Raw genomic sequence first — 18353 nt, 5'->3', positions numbered from 1 at the left:
CTGGGACCACAGCTGTTTACAATATACATTAATGATTTAGATGAAGGGATTAAAAGTAACATTAGCAAATTTGCTGATGACACAAAGCTGGGTGGCAGTGTGAAATGTCAGGAGGATGTTATGAGAATGCAGGGTGACTTGGACAGGTGGGGTGAGTGGGCAAATGCATGGCAGATGCAGTTTAATGTGGATAAATGTGAGGTTATCCACATTGGTGGCAAAAACAGGAAGGCAGATTACTATCTAAATGGAGTCAAGTTAGGAAAAGGGGAAGTACAACGAGATCTAGGTGTTCTTGTACATCAGTCAATGAAAGCAAGCATGCAGGTACAGCAGGCAATGAAGAAAGCTAATGGCTTGCTGGCTTTTATAACAAGAGGAATTAAGTATAGGAGTAAAGAGGTCCTTCTGCAGCTGTACAGGGCCCTGGTGAGACCCCACCTGGAGTATTGTGTGCAGTTTTGGTCTCCAAATTTGAGGAAGGACATTCTTGCTATTGAGGGAGTGCAGCGTAGGTTCACAAGGTTAATTCCTGGAATGGCGGGACTGTCATATGTTGAAAGATTGGAGCGACTGGGCTTGTATACACTGGAATTTAGAAGGATGAGAGGGGATCTGATTGAAACATATAAGATTATTAAGGGATTGGACACACTGGAGGCAGGAAGCATGTTCCCGCTGATGGGTGAGTCCAGAACTAGAGGCCACAGTTTAAGAATAAGAGGTAGGCCATTTAGAACAGAGATGCGGAAAAACTTTTTCACCCAGAGAGTGGTGGATATGTGGAATGCTCTGCCCCAGAAGGCAGTGGAGGCCAAGTCTCTGGATGCATTCAAGAGAGAGTTAGATAGAGCCCTTATAGATAGCAGGGTCAAGGGATATAGGGAGAGGGCAGGAACGGGGTACTGATTGTGTATGATCAGCCATGATCACAGTGAATGGTGGTGCTGGCTAGAAGGGCCGAATGGCCTACTCCTGCACCTACTGTCTATTGTCTATTCCATATGCTGATCCATAGAACAGTACTCAGAATATTAGTCCCACTATGCTCATTCTTTCTATTCTTGATTTTTTATGTGGGCTTAACACCTTTCCCCACAACCACTCTACTATCTGCTCTGGCACTTTTATTTCCCATACTCTTCCTGCTAGGATATCAGTTTCCCTCCTCCCCACCACCCCCACCCCACTCCACCGAGTTCAGGCGCAAACTCTCTCTTCTGCCCAATGGTCCAAAAATATAAAACCCTCCCTCCTGCACCATCTCATTAGCCGTGTGTCAAACAGCATTATCTTCCTATTTCTGACCTCACCAGCATGTGACATGGGTAGTAATCCTGAGATCACAATCCTGGCATTCCTTTCCTTTAACTTTGCACCTAACTGGCTGAACTCACTTTGCTGGACCACATGACCCTTCCTACCCGAGTCCTTGGTACCGGTGTGTATGCGACCACTGGCTGCTCACCCTCTCACTTAATAATCCTATGTCCCTGATGCTGGCACTCGGGAGGCAACATACCATCGAGGAAGCTTGCTCTTGCCCACAGAACCTCCTGCCTGTTCCCCTGACCATTGAATCCACTACCACTATATCTCTTCTCACCCCTTTCCTTCTGAGCTGCAGAGCCTGACTAGTGCCAAAGACCTGACCACAGTGGCTTTTCCCTCCTAGGTCACCCCCCCAACCTATTATTGAGGGTACAGGCACAGGGTTACTCTGCACTGGCTACCTATTTTTTCCACTCCCGACTGTCACCTGTCACCTGCATATTGGGTGTAACTACCTCCCTGTATTGCCTGCTGATGAGCCCCTCGGCCTCCCAGGTGATCCAGAGTTCTTCCTGCTCCAACTCCAATTCCTTAATGTAGTCCAAAAGGAGCTGCGGCTGGATGCACTTTGTGCAGGTGCAGTCGTCAGGTCCACTTGAGACCTCCCTGCCTTCCTACCTCCCACCACTGTCCTTCCTACCTCCCACCACTGTCCTGCCTGCCTCCCACCACTGTCCTGCCTGCCTCCCACCACTGTCCTGCCTACCTCCCACCACTGTCCTGCCTGCCTCCCACCACTGTCCTGCCTACCTCCCACCACTGTCCTGCCTGCCTCCCACCACTGTCCTGCCTGCCTCCCACCACTGTCCTGCCTACCTCCCACCACTGTCCTGCCTGCCTCCCACCACTGTCCTGCCTACCTCCCACCACTGTCCTGCCTGCCTCCCACCACTGTCCTGCCTACCTCCCACCACTGTCCTGCCTGCCATCCCCCACTGCTCTAACTATGCAATAAAAGGAAAGAGAAATTAAACAAAAATATCTACCTACAGCTTTGGCTGTAGCAGTTGATACAACTTTCAGAGTTCTACATAAAATAAACTTAAGCATGAGAAAATAGTTCAGGAGATTGTGCAGGAGGCTTTAAATCACTGTCCGGGGGCAGAAATCATTCTTTGCCATGTCATCCAATCCAAAGTGTAGAGGAAGACATAGACCTAGTTCAAACTGTTTTGAAAACCCTGTAAAATTGATGGTGTTGAACATCTTGCTCCATAAATTGCAAACCCATTAATGGCACACTTCAAATTAATTCTAATTAACCAATAATATAAAGTACTGAATAAATAAATGCCAAAAAATACTAGAAGAAAGGTTTTTAAATAAAAGAATCAAAAACGCCACTGGATTAATAGCAAAGATATTTTCAATTACTTATTTCAACATACCTGTTTGAACTGTAAAGTAGGAAATAAGTCCAGTCACTAATATACAAAGAAGCTGTGCTTTCTGCCTTTTGCCTTTAATCATGCTGGATTGTTGCCTCTTTTGAAGCTTCACAAAATGAACAGGAGATTGAATCCGTTATTATTTTCGGACAGTTTTGCAAAGATCAGACGGGAGAGAACGCTCACTCTTATTTGTCTGGGAGAGGAAACGGAACCATCCACTGCTTGGAATGCCTGAGGTTTAAAGATAACCAAGTAAGTGAACAATGAAACTGAAGGATCATTTATTGAACTTAATTTTGTTTCAAAGGTCAGTGCTTGCTGATGCTGTACAAATTGTATCACTGCCCCTTTCCTCACCTTGGGAGTACTGAATTAATTACAGCTTGATGTGCTTAACGTTGTCTAATTGAGAATTCAACGTATCATTGTATAAATTTAGTTTGATTCTGACTACTGGTTTTTAAAGCAGATGGCAATGCACTAACCTGCACTGATCCCACGCCACTTCTACCTTCCAATCATTAACTCTCAATCTTTTTAACTATAGCTTTGAAAATATTATAGGCACACTGTTAGACAAGAACATTACCATAGTTTTTTTTAAATTCCTACATTTAAAATGCTCCTTTCTTCTATCCCAAGATGTACCAGGGTGGAAATGGCCAAGATCCGAGGCCATCCATTTAACAGCACTTGTTTCAGGTGAGTGGAGGAGAGTTTAGGGGAGTTGTCAGAGGTAGCTTTTTACACAGAGACTGCTGGCTGCTTGGAAGCACGGCTGAGTTGGTGGCAGAGGCTGATGCAATAGGGGCATTAGATAGGCAGACAGATGGAAGAAAATTGGAGGATTATGCGATGTGTCAGAGGGAGGGGTTTGATTATTCATGGAGTAGGTTTCTATTGGTTAGCAGGACATAATGGGTTGAGGGCCTCTACACTGTTGTGCTGTCCTGCTTCAGCACTCTATATCCCACCATCCTGTACAGCCAATGAATGGTGTGCAGAAAAAGTGACATCACTGTTGTTATGTAGGGCACACAACAGCACAGAAACAGGCTCTGTGCTGCATTGATGTCTGTCCAACTAATCCCATCCAACGCACATGATCTGTATATCCCCCAGTTGTCTGAGTGTCCATGTACCTGTTAAAATATCTCTTAAAATTGCTATCATATTTGCTTCATCCACCTCCTTGGCAATATGTTTCAGGTACGTACCACTCTGTGTAAAAATACCCGCCTCACACCGTCTCCTTTAAACCCCAGTGCCCCCACCCCCACCTTAAACCTCTGTCCTCTGGTATTATTTTATTTAGAGACATAGTGTGCAACAGGAGCTTGTGACCATCTGAGCCACAGTGGCCAGTAACCTGCTGTTTAACCCCAGCCTAATCACAGGACAATTTACAATGACCAAATAACCTACTAATTGGTAGGTGTTTGGACTGTGCGAGGAAACCGGAGCACCCAGAGAAAACCTATGTATTCCACAGGAAGGATATACAGACTCCTTATAGAAGAACTCCTAACTCCAACGCCCCAAGCTGACCATCCTAAAATCAAGATTTGGACCATTTACCCTATCCCGAAATTTTACACATTTCTACCAGATCAGTAATTAAATGGTCTGTTTTCATAGCTAAGACAAATTCACTGGGCACTGGCAGAAAAGATCAAGTGAGACAATAAGTTAAAAAAGATGTCGCCAAACATCTTGATGCTTCTAGTCCAGCTGAGGAAGCCAGTCTACAAGTCCTGGAAAACTCAGCGGGTCAGGAAGTATTTGTGGAAGGAGAATGAGCTAACATTTTAGATCAAAGGTCTTACATCAGGGGCTCTCTGACCCACTGAGTGCATCCAACATTTTGTTTTCATTTCAGATTTGCAGCATTTGTACTTTTGATTTGAAGACAATCTCTGAGGTTAATATGTCCAAATGAGACCCAGGTTTCGAGCAGAGAATTCAGAAAATTCTGCATTTTGTATATTTTCCTGTAATTTATGAGAAAATATGATATTATCTCCATTACATCACATGAATACAATGACTAGTAATCAGCCTGCTTATGCTTAAATGATTAGCAATGGAAACTCCATTGTGTTCACAATGTTTCAAAGACAGAGTCTTGTTTTAATCCCAGTCACTAAATACAGCCAGGTTCAGAGTGTGTCAACAATGTTCTAAATTAGGTGTGGCTCCTTTGTGGAAATACAAGCTTTGTGTGTGGCGACCATTGAGTTTGGGAGGATACGCCCTTTCCTGTGTACAATGCTGACATTCAAATCACTTGTTCAAATTGCACTGTACACACAAGGTCTGCAAGTGATATACGCTGGAACAGCGAAGCACCCCTTAACAAGACAATGGAGGTCTGCCTCCCTGTTGTTTGAGAGAGTTAGCTACCATGTTGGCAACATTTGAGGGGTCTAATATGGCCATCTTTTTTGATTAGGTCCTTCATTAAGTTATCTTTCTTAGGAATCATTTCTTCACCATCAAATTCCTTGGTCTCCTTCCAATCCCATTCATCTCCTCAGATGAACCCATCTGCAAATGTTCCCAACTGATCTTCTCCCTCATCAACCACCCCATAAATCCTCCATTTACTGAAACTGCCCCTCCCCATCCTTCTCCATCCTAAATTGTCTCTCCCCTTCGCAAACCTCCATCAGAGGTGACATTCATCCACCTAATCTTCTTACTTCCACTGCCCACATCAATGTATTCCGGAACTCCTCCATCTTCCCTATCTGCAGTGATAGGAACACCTAAATTGTCTGAATTTCCTTATGTAAAATCTATTTCACCAGGCTACATGTATGATAGAATAGAGCTAATCATTCAGCTAAATGTCCAACCAAGAGTCTTCAATAGATTGCAGCCTACCATCCAACACCATGCCTGCTGAGTCCTGCACTACTCAACATTCATTGGCTTATAGATGAGGTCATGTGGCTAGCTCTCATGCACACCGGCAACAGACCTGACATAGCTGAGAAGCATCAATCATCAAGCTGGAAGCAGGAGGTACGAAAGTACAAATGTTGTTTTTGATAAATTAGGACTAACGTCTGGCTTCTTTTACTTGTTGGCTGGTATTTTGGGTAATAAATGCATAAGCAGTGTCAACCGAGTTCAGTTTCCGAACCATCACAACATCAAACCCAATTTTGGCCTCAGTGCCTCCTCATAGTCTCCCTGTATCACTTAATTTAAATGTCTATCATTGTCTGCTTGCATATTTCCAATAGTACCACCTTCACAGCTCTCTGTGGTAGAGAATGCTAAAGATTCAAAACCTCTGCGAAAATAAATTCCTCCTCATCTCCATCTGAAAGGGGAGATCACTCGTTCCAAAACTCCTTCTGGTCCTAAGTACATCAATTAGGGGACAAACTTTCCAGCATTCCCCTCACAATCCAACACTTCGAGAAAGATCATCTCTATTCTGCAAAACCCCATTGAGTATCAGCCATCAATGGTCAACATCGCTTCATCTGTCAACCCCTTGACATCTAGAATCAACCTAACGAACATTCTCTGTATTTCACCAGTGCAAGCATGTCCTTCATCAAACTGCAGACAGATGTGATTATGCCAGCAGTTTGTATAAAGCTGTATCAAACCCTCCCCTGAGCAACACACACAGAATATCTATAGAGGAGAGTCCATGTTTCTGCCCCAGACACTTCATCAAGACCAGAGAGAAAGGGGGCAGAAATCAGAATAAGAAGGTGAAAAGAGAGGGAGAAGTACAATCTGGCAGGTGATTGGTGAGATCAGATAAGGGAAAAGGTGGACGGATGGAGAGAGGGGATGATATAAGAAGCTGCAAGGTGATAGGTGGAAGAGGTAGAGGGCTGAATAAAAAGGAATCTAATAGGAAAGAACAATAAACCATGGAATGTAAGGAAAGAGGTGAGGAACTAGAGGGAGATGATGGCAGCTCAGAAGGGCAGGGGAGGAGAGGAGAAGCAATGAAGTGTAACAGGAAATGGGAACAGAAAAAGAGAGAAGAGGTTGCAGGGAAAACCAAATGAAGTGATTATCAGAAGTTGGAGTAATCTATTTCTCAAATATTCTGTTAGCCTCCCTGAATACTTATTGTACTCGAATGCATTTTTTTGTACTTTGTGGGCTAAGGACATCAGATCCATTTGTACCATTGTTTGAAGTTTTACTCAGTGTAAGTAATAATTTCCTTTGTCATCCTTCAACAGAGAAAACCTTACATTATACTCTATCTGCCATTATCTTGCCCACCTCAGTCTCACTTATTTCTCACAACTTACCGACCCAACTTCTCAGTAACAAACCAGGCCAGGGTACACTCGGCCCCTTTAACCTAGTTTAAAATGTGGCTAAGGTGGATGATCCAGCACAAACGCCGATGGCACTCCATGAATCAGTGACACCAATCTAAAAATGATCCATTTATCCAAATGCACGGGAAAAGGAGCAACCATTTTTAGAGCCAGGCAACAGAAAGTGTAATAACCTAATACCACCCTGAACGTGTGAAGTGCTTGTACTTCCTTTCCTGAAAGGCCTGGTTGTAATTGTAAGTAGTGTTTACGTTTACAGCACATTGACATGTGGAAAAGTTAATCAGGAGATCTTCCTTATATATCAGTAATCTGATGCTGTGCTGTACATCAGATGACAAGCATTCTTTTCCGAACTAGTTATCTAATTTCTCTCAGGGCCATAACTTGTTAATACAGGGATAGACTCACCAATTCATAGAATAATGCAACACAGTCGAAGGCCCTTTGGTCCAGGCTGCCCATCCATGCTGACCAAGGTGCCATTTGTCCCCTATCCCTCTGAACATTTCCTATCCACATACCTGTCTAGATGTCCTTTAACTGTTGTAATTACATCTACATCTACTTCTATGTCTGGTAACTTGTTATACATACCCACCGCCCTCTGTGTAAAAATGCTGCCCTTCAGATACAATTGAAATCGTCCCCCTTTCACCTTATACCTATACCCTTTAGTTTTAGACTCCTCTACTCTGGGAGAAAGGCTGTAACTATCCACCGTATCTATTCTTTTCACGATTTTATATACCTCCATCAATGCCATCTGCTCCAGGGAAAACTGTCTCTCCTTCTATCTGGTCCTGGCAACATGCTTGCAAATCTTTTCTGCACCCTTTACAGTTTAATGACAACCTCTCTACAGCTGGGCGACCAGAACTGTAGCCAATACTGCAAGTGTGATCTCATTAATGTTCCACACATAACGTTCCACCTCTCAATGCCATAACCAATGAAGACGAGCTTGCCAAGTGCCTCTTCACTATCCTGTCTACCTGTGTCAGTACTTCCGGCAAACTATGTATGTGTACCCCAAGGTTTCTCTGTTCGACAACACTCCTGCTGTTTACAGGTATGACCTGGCCTGGCTTAATTCCCTTTGACTGTGTTAAAGTCCCCCCAATCATATAAATATGTAGCTTCTAAGGAAAGGTGCGGAGGCTGAGTTTTAGGCTTCTGGGACCATTTCTGGAGAAGGTAAGCAGGACAGGCTGTACCTAAACTGGAACTGGACCAATGTCCTAGCACAGAGGCTTGCTAACGCTGATGGGGAGCTTTGCTAGCTCTTTGACTTTGAATTGTTAGGTGAATGATGCTCAGATGGGGAGGTACAGTCACCTAGAGTAGAAAAGGTTAGTAAGCTGAGAAGGCAGAGCAGGGGGGTAAGTATACTGGGTACATACAAAGGGAATACAAAGCAAAATTGCATCTACAAGGAGTAATTGATATAAGCTTATGAGGGGAATACATAGACTGAGGGAAATGTTTCCCCACTCAAAAAGTAGGTAAAACTAGAATACATGGACTTGTGGTAAAAGACAAGAGGGGACCTGAGGAGGACCTTTTTCACCCAGGGAGCAGTGACTAACTGGAATGCACAAAATAGCAACAAACAAATCTGATTTACAAACGACCCAAAAGCAACATGAGGATTCATTTTACACTTTGCATGGTTAAGGTTGCAATGGTTTTGTTGAGGCAGATTTCATCAGAGTGTTTGAAAGGGAATTGGAAGGAAAGCATTCGCAGTGCTGTTGGGGAAAGTTGAGGAGTAAGTCTAGCTATGGGTAACCAACCCACAAACACTACATCACTATTTTGCACTCTTTGGTTAATTTATGTATTGCACTGTACTACTGCTGCAAAAGAACAAATTTCATGACATAGGTCAGTGATAGTAAACCTGATTCTGATTCTGAAAATGTATGATTATGATTCAGATTTCAAAACAAGTTAAACATTTTAACCTTCCTCATAAATTTAAAAAACCTTCAGTGCAGGAGTTAGGATGTTATGTTGAAGTTGTATAAGACATTGGTGAGGCCGAATTTGGAGAATTGGGTATAGTTCTCAGCAGCAACCTACAGGAAAAATACCAGTAAGTTTGAAGAGTAACAAAGAAAATTTACAAGAATGTTATGGAGACTTGAGGACCTGAGTTGTAGGGAAAAGTTGAACAGAATAGGAGTTTTTTTCCCTGGAGCACAGAAGAATGAGGGGAGATTTGTTAGAGGTTATACGAAGTTCAAGTTCAAACTTATTGTCATCTGACCGTGCATATATACAACCAAACGTAACTATGTTCCTCCTGACCATGGTACATCCACTATCTATCTATCTCTCTCTCTCTCTCTCTCTCTCTCTCTCTCTCTCTCTCTCTCTCTCTCTCTCTCTCTCTCTCTCTCGATATATATATATAAAATCACAAAACTATGAGGGCTATAGATAGAGTAAATGCATGCAAGCTTTTTCCACTGAGGTTGGGTGAGAATTGAACTAGAGGTCATAGGTTAAGCATGAAAGGAGAAATATTTAAGGGGAACTTGAAGGTGAATTTCTTCACTCAGAGGGGGCTGAGAATATGGAATGAGCTGTCAGCAGAAGTGATGAATGTGGACTTGATTGCAACATTTAAGAGAAATTAGGATAGGTATATGGATGGGGGGGGGTAATGCTCCAGGTGCATGTCAATGGGACACGGTAGAATAATTGCTCACCATGGACTAGCTGAGCCAGAGGACTGTTTCTGTGCTGTTGTGCTCTATGACTCCAAACTGTATTACATTAAAAACCCTTGGCAATGATTACCCAGTAACTACCATTACCCTATATAATCTGTAATCATTAAAAACTAAGATGACTAAATGAAGATTAAAACTTTGAAGAACAAGTAACTTTTACAAAGTTTTGAGGCTTTTGTGTGATCTTTAGTTTATCCAACTGGGTATACAACAGGGAGTGTAGTATCACTGAAGACAATCTACAAACTGTAGGTTGCTGAGTGTATATCCTTCTTCAACCTATAAAAAATAATTTAGCAAGCTGTGCCTGATTTAAAAGTATACTGCTGGAATACCATATTGTAACCGACTCCTGTTCTAATTCAAGTGTCCAAAGTCATATGACCACAATTTGCATTCCTTTGCCACACTGACCATGTATTGCAATTTCTGAATCCCCACCATTAAACTGCAGAAAAGGTTTGTAGTTCCATGACTTTAGAAATGCAGGCTGCTGAAACATAAAGTGCATGAAAAGAATAGGACAATAATTGAAGTGCATGCAGATACAATTTACATTTGCTAAGCTTACATGCCAGCTCGAACTGCCACTGCTGGTAGCCACACGTGTACTTACAGTAAAATATATCATACCACCTTCTGGCTGATGAACTGCTAAAATAATTCACAGCACAGCAGAGAGGAATGACCTAAAAAAAAAATCAAACTTCAAAGTCATTGGTTATTCGTGTTTCTCACACCAACACCATTTTGAACTCCAAACGAGGCTGGTAACTCTAGCACTGAGAAGTATTTTTGGAAATAAGGATGGCAATTGCCGTGTTGAGTTCCCCACTAATATCTGAGCCATTGTGCCCAATGCTATTCAGTTGTAAATTCATTCAATCTCCAACCATAATCATTATCCAGTCATCTGAACCTAAGGTCGCATTAGGCTGCAAACATTTGTGAAAATTATTTTGTTCTTCAAAGTTCATCATTTAGAATTCATGTCTTTATTTATTTACGTCAGAAATTAATGTTTGCAGAGAAAAAGATGGTAATTGGGAAATTATCACCAACAACTATATTTTTTATAAATGGGGATAGTTAAGGTTCACGTTAATTGAGTATTAAGAAGATTAAAATGTTCACCTTTTAAAATTTGCTGCAGCTTTTCAACATTAAATTCTAGCCATAGAACCACAGAATCTCAGAATGACTACAGCACAGAAAGAGGCCATTTGGCCTATGGATCTCATATTGACTCTACATAAGAGCAAAACCCACGCCACGTCCTCCCAATCGCACATTCGTCCCTTCCAGTTACCAGCTGAGTCAGCCTGACTATTTCCAGAGGGTGAATATTCCAGACCCTCAGCACAAACTGTCTTCCTCAGGTCACTTCTGGTCTGTTCCCCAATCAACTTATTTCTACATCCCCTCATTAGTGACCCTTCTTCACCTGCTCTTGTTCACCCTCTTTATGACTTTAAATACCTCCATCTGATGATCCCACAGTGTCCTCTGCACAAAGAACAACTATCGCAGCTTCTCCAATCTATCCACATAACTGAAGCAGCCCATTCTTAATATCTCCCCTCTAAAAGGCATCCGTTAATCTCAAGAGACCATGGATTTGCGCCTTGGAATGTTTCCACGGCACAGGCCTGGGCACGATTGTATGGGAGACCAGCAGTTGCCCATGCGACAAGTCACCTTTCCATGCCACCGATGTTGTCCAAGGGAAGGGCAAGGGCCGATACAGCTTGGTACCGGTGTTGTCGCAGAGCAATGTGTGGTTAAGTGCCTTGCTCAAGGACACAACACATTGCCTTAGCTGAGGCTCGAACTAATAACCTTCAGATCAATAGATCAACACCTTAACCACTTGGCCACGCATCAACACATTTCCCCTCTACCCTCAATAAAAACCTTTATATCATTCCCAAAGTGTGGCACCCAGAATTGTACTGAAACCAATGATCTAATATAAGCTATAGGTAATGTAATGCTTTCAATTGTTGGCCCTATATGAGCTCAGCACTAACAATAGCTCTACTGGTAACAATATCATCTGAATCAGTTTGGAGCTTCAAACCTCAGTCCCAAAACCTTGGCCACACTATTCTGACACAAATACTCCAACTACTCGCTCTGGGCAAAACATCCCCAGAACCTCACAACTTGACCAATACTACTCAGAGAGAGTTCCATTGTCAGAGGGAATAATTTTCATGTTAAAAGACTAAACAGATTGCTGTCTGCTATTGGATGAGTGTAAAATATCCCATAGCACAAGTTCAAAAATCAGAGACAAGTCTTATTCATTAGCGCTATACAGTATATCCCTCAGAAATTAGGATGGAAGAATTGATTAGATTTTTATCTGTTGAATTTTATGGAAAACTATTTTGTATTTATATTTGCAATATTACTCCATAACAAAACCATGATTACTTCAATAAATGAAAATGATTTTATACAATCTCTAGTAATGAAAGGTATTATAAAAATACTAGTAATACTTACAGTGACACACTAACTTTATCACACATACACTCATACTTACGTTCATACACTTACACACACACACACAGTCACACTCATACACTTACACACTCATTCATGCAAACAGTCTCACACACACACACTCCAGGCTCGCACTGTCACTGATACACAGAATCTGACGTCAGGACATCATTAATACATTGCTCATCTTCGCACCCTCACTAACAGCCTCCGTCTCACACGCTCACTGACACCAGCTCCCACAGTCACAGGTGCAGCCACTCCAGCCTCACTCTGCAGCTTAGCATGGTGTGTGTACTGTGAAGGGTGAGCCTTTGATTCAGTGCTACGTGATGTAGAACAACAGTTGCTTCTTTTATTAGTGCACATGAGATACTGCGCATGTACTGAACTATAGGCACAGAGGAAATGCACAGGTATTCTTAAAAAGCAAATGGACTAACTTATCAACAATAGCTCTACACACACCAGTCTCATATAGTCAGTAATAGTATAGCTTAGCCCATGACAAACAGGGTCTCCAACCAAAGGGCAGAGCAGGGACATTCTGACACTTCCAGAGGACAACGAATAGAGATCTTCAAAAAACAATTGATAGATTTGTGGCCAAATATACGGATGATATAGAGGTAGGTAGAGGGGCAGGTAACATTGAGGAAGCAGGGGGTCTGCAGAAGGACTTGGACAGGTTAGGAGAAAGGGCAAAAAAATGTGACAAATGGAATACAGTGTGAACTTTGGTAGAGGAAATAAAGGCCTAGACTACTTTCTAGATAGAGAGAAATTTCAAAAGTCAGAGGTGCAAGGGGACTTGGGAGACCTGGTGCAGGATTTCCTCCAGGTTAACTCACACGTTGTGTTGGGAGTAAGGAAGGCAAATGTATTGTTGGCATTAATTTCCAAACGACAATAATTTAACAAAGTTGTAATGCAGAGGCCTTATAAGAATTGGTCAGACCACACCTGGAGTATAATTTTTGGGCCCCTTAGCTAAGAAAAGATGAGCTGGCATTGGAGAGGATCTGGAGGAGGTTCATAAGAATAATTCTAGGAATGAAAAGGTTGATGTGTGAGGAGTAAGTGATGGTTTTGAGCCTGTACTCACTAGATTTAGAAGAATGAGGGGGTCTCATTAAAACATATTGAACATTGAAAGGCCTAGAAAGAGTGGATGTGGCAGGGATGTTTCCTAAAAGGGGAGATCCAGACCAAAAAGGCACAGCCTCAGAATACAAGGATGTCCCTTTAGAACAACAATGAGGAGAAATTTCTTTAGCCAGATGGTGGTGAATCTGTGGAATTCATTATCCCAGATGGCTCTAGAGGCCATGCTTTTGGGTGTATCTAAAGGAAAGATTGCTAAGTTCTTGATTAGTAGGGTTGTCAAAGATCATGAGAAGAAGGGAGGAGAATGGGGCTGAGCAGGAAAATAAATCAGCCATGTTGGAATGGCGGAGAAGACTTGATGGCCAAATGGTCTAATTCTCTCCTATGCCTTGTGGTTTTATGTTTAAAACCCACTGAGACATCGGTTTCACCTGTACAGTTATGGTGTCCAAGAAATATAAATGTCCATCACTGAGTTAAATCTGAAACTGTAAAGTATATAAGTACATAATCTTCTTTTTAATAAGAAGTACTGTGTATTCAGAACAGAATGCCAAAGAGTGACTGTGGCTTTGAGGCATCTTCCTCTTTGAGCTCAAGGTCATATGAGTGAACACTCTCTGGCTTGGGCCAGCTGTCCACAGAGGCTTGTGTAATCAGACTCAAAAGGTCCTTGCAGGGAAAGGTTATTTTCCACTGGGCTTCTGGGTGTGTTAGACTGTCCAGTAGCTCAACCAGAAGGCTACATGAAAAACTGAGGAACAATACCAATACATACTCCATTATCTCTTTGCCTGGAGTATAGATCAATCATCGTCACCAAATATCATTCCTACCCTATGCTGTCACTGACACCTACACATAACCCCAACACACACACCTTGACCCCTCACCCCCCACACACACGTGCACACACGCTCCAGCCTCATTCTGTCATACACACTCACTTCACTCTCACACCAGCAGTAATTGTCCATAGCATACAAAAACACACACACACACACACACTCCCTCCAAACTTAACTTGTGACCTCTATGGATGCCAAACCTGTCATTAATAGGGGAATAACAACACCACACAGTGCAAACACATTCCTGTCTCCACAGCGACTAATATAAACAATTCCAGTCTAACCCTCTCACTAATAAGCATTGTAATTTCATACATATCTCTAACAAATACCATATCACCTTGTCACAGACTCATTAATCTTATGTTGGGCCTAATACAGACACTCTCTCACACCAACAAAATTCCATACTCCAATCTCATTTAGTCACCAACCACCATACTCCCATTAATACAGAGACACTGTCACTGACCGACCTTTCCACCTCATACTAACACTGGCATAAACACTCTACCCAGGGTCACGTAAGCACTCCATCTTCACATTGTTAGTAATACCCAGTTCAATTCACACTTTCACCAATATTAATACTGAAGTACACCTTCCAATCTCACCCTGTCATCAAAACACTTTGCAGCTTCGCACATCCTTAATTGTTCCTTCAACTCATTATCACTCTCACATTGAAAACAGAACAGTACAGCACAGGAACAGACATTTCAGCCTGTGTCTGTCCTGAGCAGGATGCCAAACTAAACTCATCTCTTATGCCTGCACATTATTCATATCCAGGCAGCTGTTTCCTGTGAACACAAAGTACACTGCAGATGCTGTGGTCAAATCAACACGTACAAACGAGCTGGAAGAACTCAGCAAGTTGGGCAGCATGTGTGGAAAGGAGCAGGCAACGTTTCGGGCCGAGACCCTTTGTCAGGACTGACGAATATACAGCTCTTTCCTGTATATCCATGTATCCAATTTAAATACTCATGAATGCCACTATTGTTCTTTGATATATAACAGAAGTGCTTAAGATTATTAAATGGAAAGAGTAGATTGTGAGTAACTGTTTCCTACTTGTTGGGAAATAGATAAATCCCTGCAAGTAGAGTCCTTCAAGGTACTTTGAGAATATGGTAGTGTGGAGATTAATGAGACACTATTACAGTATGGGGCAGCAGAGTCTGTGTTTAATCCCAATGTCACCTGTAAGGAGTCTGCACGTCCACTCCGTGCAAGGTGTGGGTTATCTCCAGGAGCTCCAGTTTCCTCCCACAGTCCAAAGATGTACTGGACAGTGTGTTAGTTAGTTACTGTAAATTGCCCCATAAATAGGCTAGAGTTAAATCAGAGGTTGCTGGGCAGTGAGACTTGAAGGACTGAAAGGGCCTGGTCTGTGCTGTATCTCAATTAATTTTAAATAAATAAATATTGTAAATCTCTCTTCACACAAGATCACTAACATTCACATCTCTGTCCATTGAACAACTGTGGACATCAGGTCAGTTCAACACTTCAAAATTGAGATTAAAGGTTTTTGCTTGGACAAACGCCTGTACAAGTGCAGTAGGGAAAATTACATCTCACCCATGATAGAGGAATAGCTGTACAAGGGAATTACATTTGTATCTCTGCTTTTCTCCACCTTGGGTCCCAGTTCTTCCAAATTTCTTCGTCCTCCACTAGCTGAACTGACTTTTCCTGTATAACTCTGAAGCTCTTGAAATCATAATCAATCTTCATTTCCTTTTCTTCCTCTGTCATATTGCATATTGTCTTCTTCTTTGACCTGTTAGTCAACTGTAAAATTACCTCCACCCTAAGCTTGCTGTTAGTTTTATACTGATTCTATTGCTATGATGAATCTTAGGATATTTCATTCTATTAAGAGACAAAGAAATTATTTGCAGTAATGACTAGGGATAGAAATAAGAGTTATGAAAGGGAGAAAAATTACGTGTCAATTCCAACAACTGGGCACATGAGAGCAATAGTGAGATCCAATGGCCAGGAAGGCGGTTCTGCAATGATTCATGAAGAGTGAAGGCTATGACAAGGCACAGAAGATGTCAAGGCCATCCAATGCAACCAAGGAAAACTCCAGTTGTGACAACTACTGGTACCACTAGACCCGGACTTCCAAGGTTGAGGGAGTGGAACTTGCCCCGTGCAGTGTCTTCTCCATTTTTAAAACTCTCACATACAGGTTTCTACTATCATCGTAGGATTTGATGGACAACCAATCAGACGGCTATTGATGAGAGTGAAATAAGAGCAGAAGAGAAGATAGAACGTGGAAGAGTGCCATGGAATGTAGAAGATCGGCTGACTGGCAAGAGGCAGAGTGGGAAAAACGGGGGCCTTTTCCGGTTGGCTGTCATTAAGTGGTCATGTTCAGCAGGGGTTAGTGTTGGGATGACTTCTTTTCACATCATATGGCAATAATTTCGATGACAAAATCGATAGCTTTGTGTCCAAGTTTGCGGACAATACAAACACAGGTGGAGGGGAACTGACTGAGACAGATTAGAAGAATGGGCAAAGAAGTGCAGGTGGAATAAAATGCACGAAGACTATTTTAGGGGGACGTCACGTGATGACGTAGGATCGAGACGCTGGAAGCCAGCTCTCCCGTAAAAAGTTAATAAATTAATGTCTACATGAAGAAAAGTTAGTCAGTACCTTCTAAAAGTTACTTATAAACTACGAAGACTATTTTATAAACAGAAAGAAAATTCAAAAGTTAGAGATGCAAAGGGACTTGGGAGTCCTCATGCAGGATTCCTTAAAGGTTAATTTGCATTTTGGGTTAGTGATAAGAAAAGCAAATGTAATGTTGGCATTCATCTCAAGAGGACGAGAGTATAAAATCAAAGATGTAATGCTGAGGCTTTATAAGGCATTGGTCAGACTCCACTTGGAGTATTGTGAGCAGCTTTGAGCCCCTTACCTGAAAAGATGTTCTGGCATTGGAGAGGGTCCAGAGGAGGTTCACGAGAATAATTCTGGGAATGAAAGGGTTAATGTACGAGAAGTGCTTGATGGCTCTGAGCCTTTACTCACTGGAGTTTGGAAGAATGAAGGGGGATCTCATAAAGCTTAATGAACATTGAAAGGCCTAGATAGAGTGGATGTGGAGAGGATGTTTCCTACAGTTAGGGAGTCTAGGACCAGAGGCATAATCTCAGGTTAGAGGGATGACCATTTAGAACAGAGGTGAGGAAGAATTTCTTTAGCCAGAGGGTGGTGAATCAGTGGAGCTTATTGCCACAGATAGCTATGGAGGCCAAATCATTGGGTATATTTAAAGCAGTGGTTGATAGGTTCTTAATTAGTCAGAACAACAAAGATCACTGGGAGAAGGGAGGAGAATGGGGTTGAGAGAGAAGATAAATCAGTCATGTTGGAATGGCTGAGCAGACTCAATGGGCCAAATGGCCTAATTCTGCCCCTATGTATTATGGTCTTACGGAACAGAATGATTGGTTGGAAGTGAGATTATATAGACAAATACCTTGACCAATGTAAAGGAAAACATCTGATTTGTTCAATTTAATGGCTATAGGTAGTGCTGATTTATGAATACCTTATATTTCAAGAACTGCCACATTAACAATGTATAATTAATTCATTTATAACCAATTTAAATTGTGAAAGAAATGGAACAAACACTTACTCCGGACTTCTGCCAATTATTGAACACACCAACAACTTTAACAGAATGCTCTCCTTTGATTATAACAGCCTTCTACCCAAGCAAAGTGGAGAGTCGTGAGCAGTGAGGACAATGGCAGATTTGTCCCTTATCTAGCTCATGGACTTCAGTTATTGCTGCTACACTACTGATAATGAGAGACACCACTCAGAGTGAACAAAGCAGTGACCTTTAAGGTCTATAACAGGTCTGTGGGGATGAGGGTGTTGCTTAATATTTATTATCTTCTCACTGACAAAGAGCTTAACGGGATGGTCAATTATTTATTCAAATAATGTTAAAAGGGGTAATAAATAATTTATTTAATCAATGGTTGACCTTGAACAGTTGTTCCACCTCACTGATATTTTCCTTATGTCACAGAGGCAGATCCAACTCCC

The 18353-nt window shown here is 42.1% G+C and overlaps 1 protein-coding gene across 2 annotated transcripts in view; it reads right to left on the bottom strand.

Annotated features, from left to right (window-relative positions):
- Window positions 1-18065, bottom strand: part of susd2 (sushi domain containing 2) — a 110801-nt gene extending 92736 nt beyond the window's left edge. The window contains exons 1-2 of one of the 2 annotated variants that reach the window (XM_073065441.1): window positions 17935-18065; window positions 2721-2954 (exon numbers count right to left, since the gene is read on the bottom strand). In XM_073065441.1, the coding sequence (XP_072921542.1) occupies window positions 2721-2802 (82 nt within the window). In that variant the 5' untranslated portion in view covers window positions 2803-2954; window positions 17935-18065. Of the gene's footprint in view, window positions 1-2720; window positions 2955-10405; window positions 10531-17934 lie in introns of those variants that run through there. The other variant, XM_073065440.1, reaches the window with a different exon arrangement.
- Between the last annotated feature and the right edge of the window lie 288 nt (window positions 18066-18353).

The sequence above is a fragment of the Hemitrygon akajei genome, chromosome 14 (assembly GCF_048418815.1).
Source record: "Hemitrygon akajei chromosome 14, sHemAka1.3, whole genome shotgun sequence".
Taxonomy (NCBI): Eukaryota; Metazoa; Chordata; class Chondrichthyes; order Myliobatiformes; family Dasyatidae; genus Hemitrygon; species Hemitrygon akajei.
The sequence above is the reverse complement of the archived record's forward strand: the minus strand, read 5'-3'. Positions and strand labels throughout refer to the sequence as shown.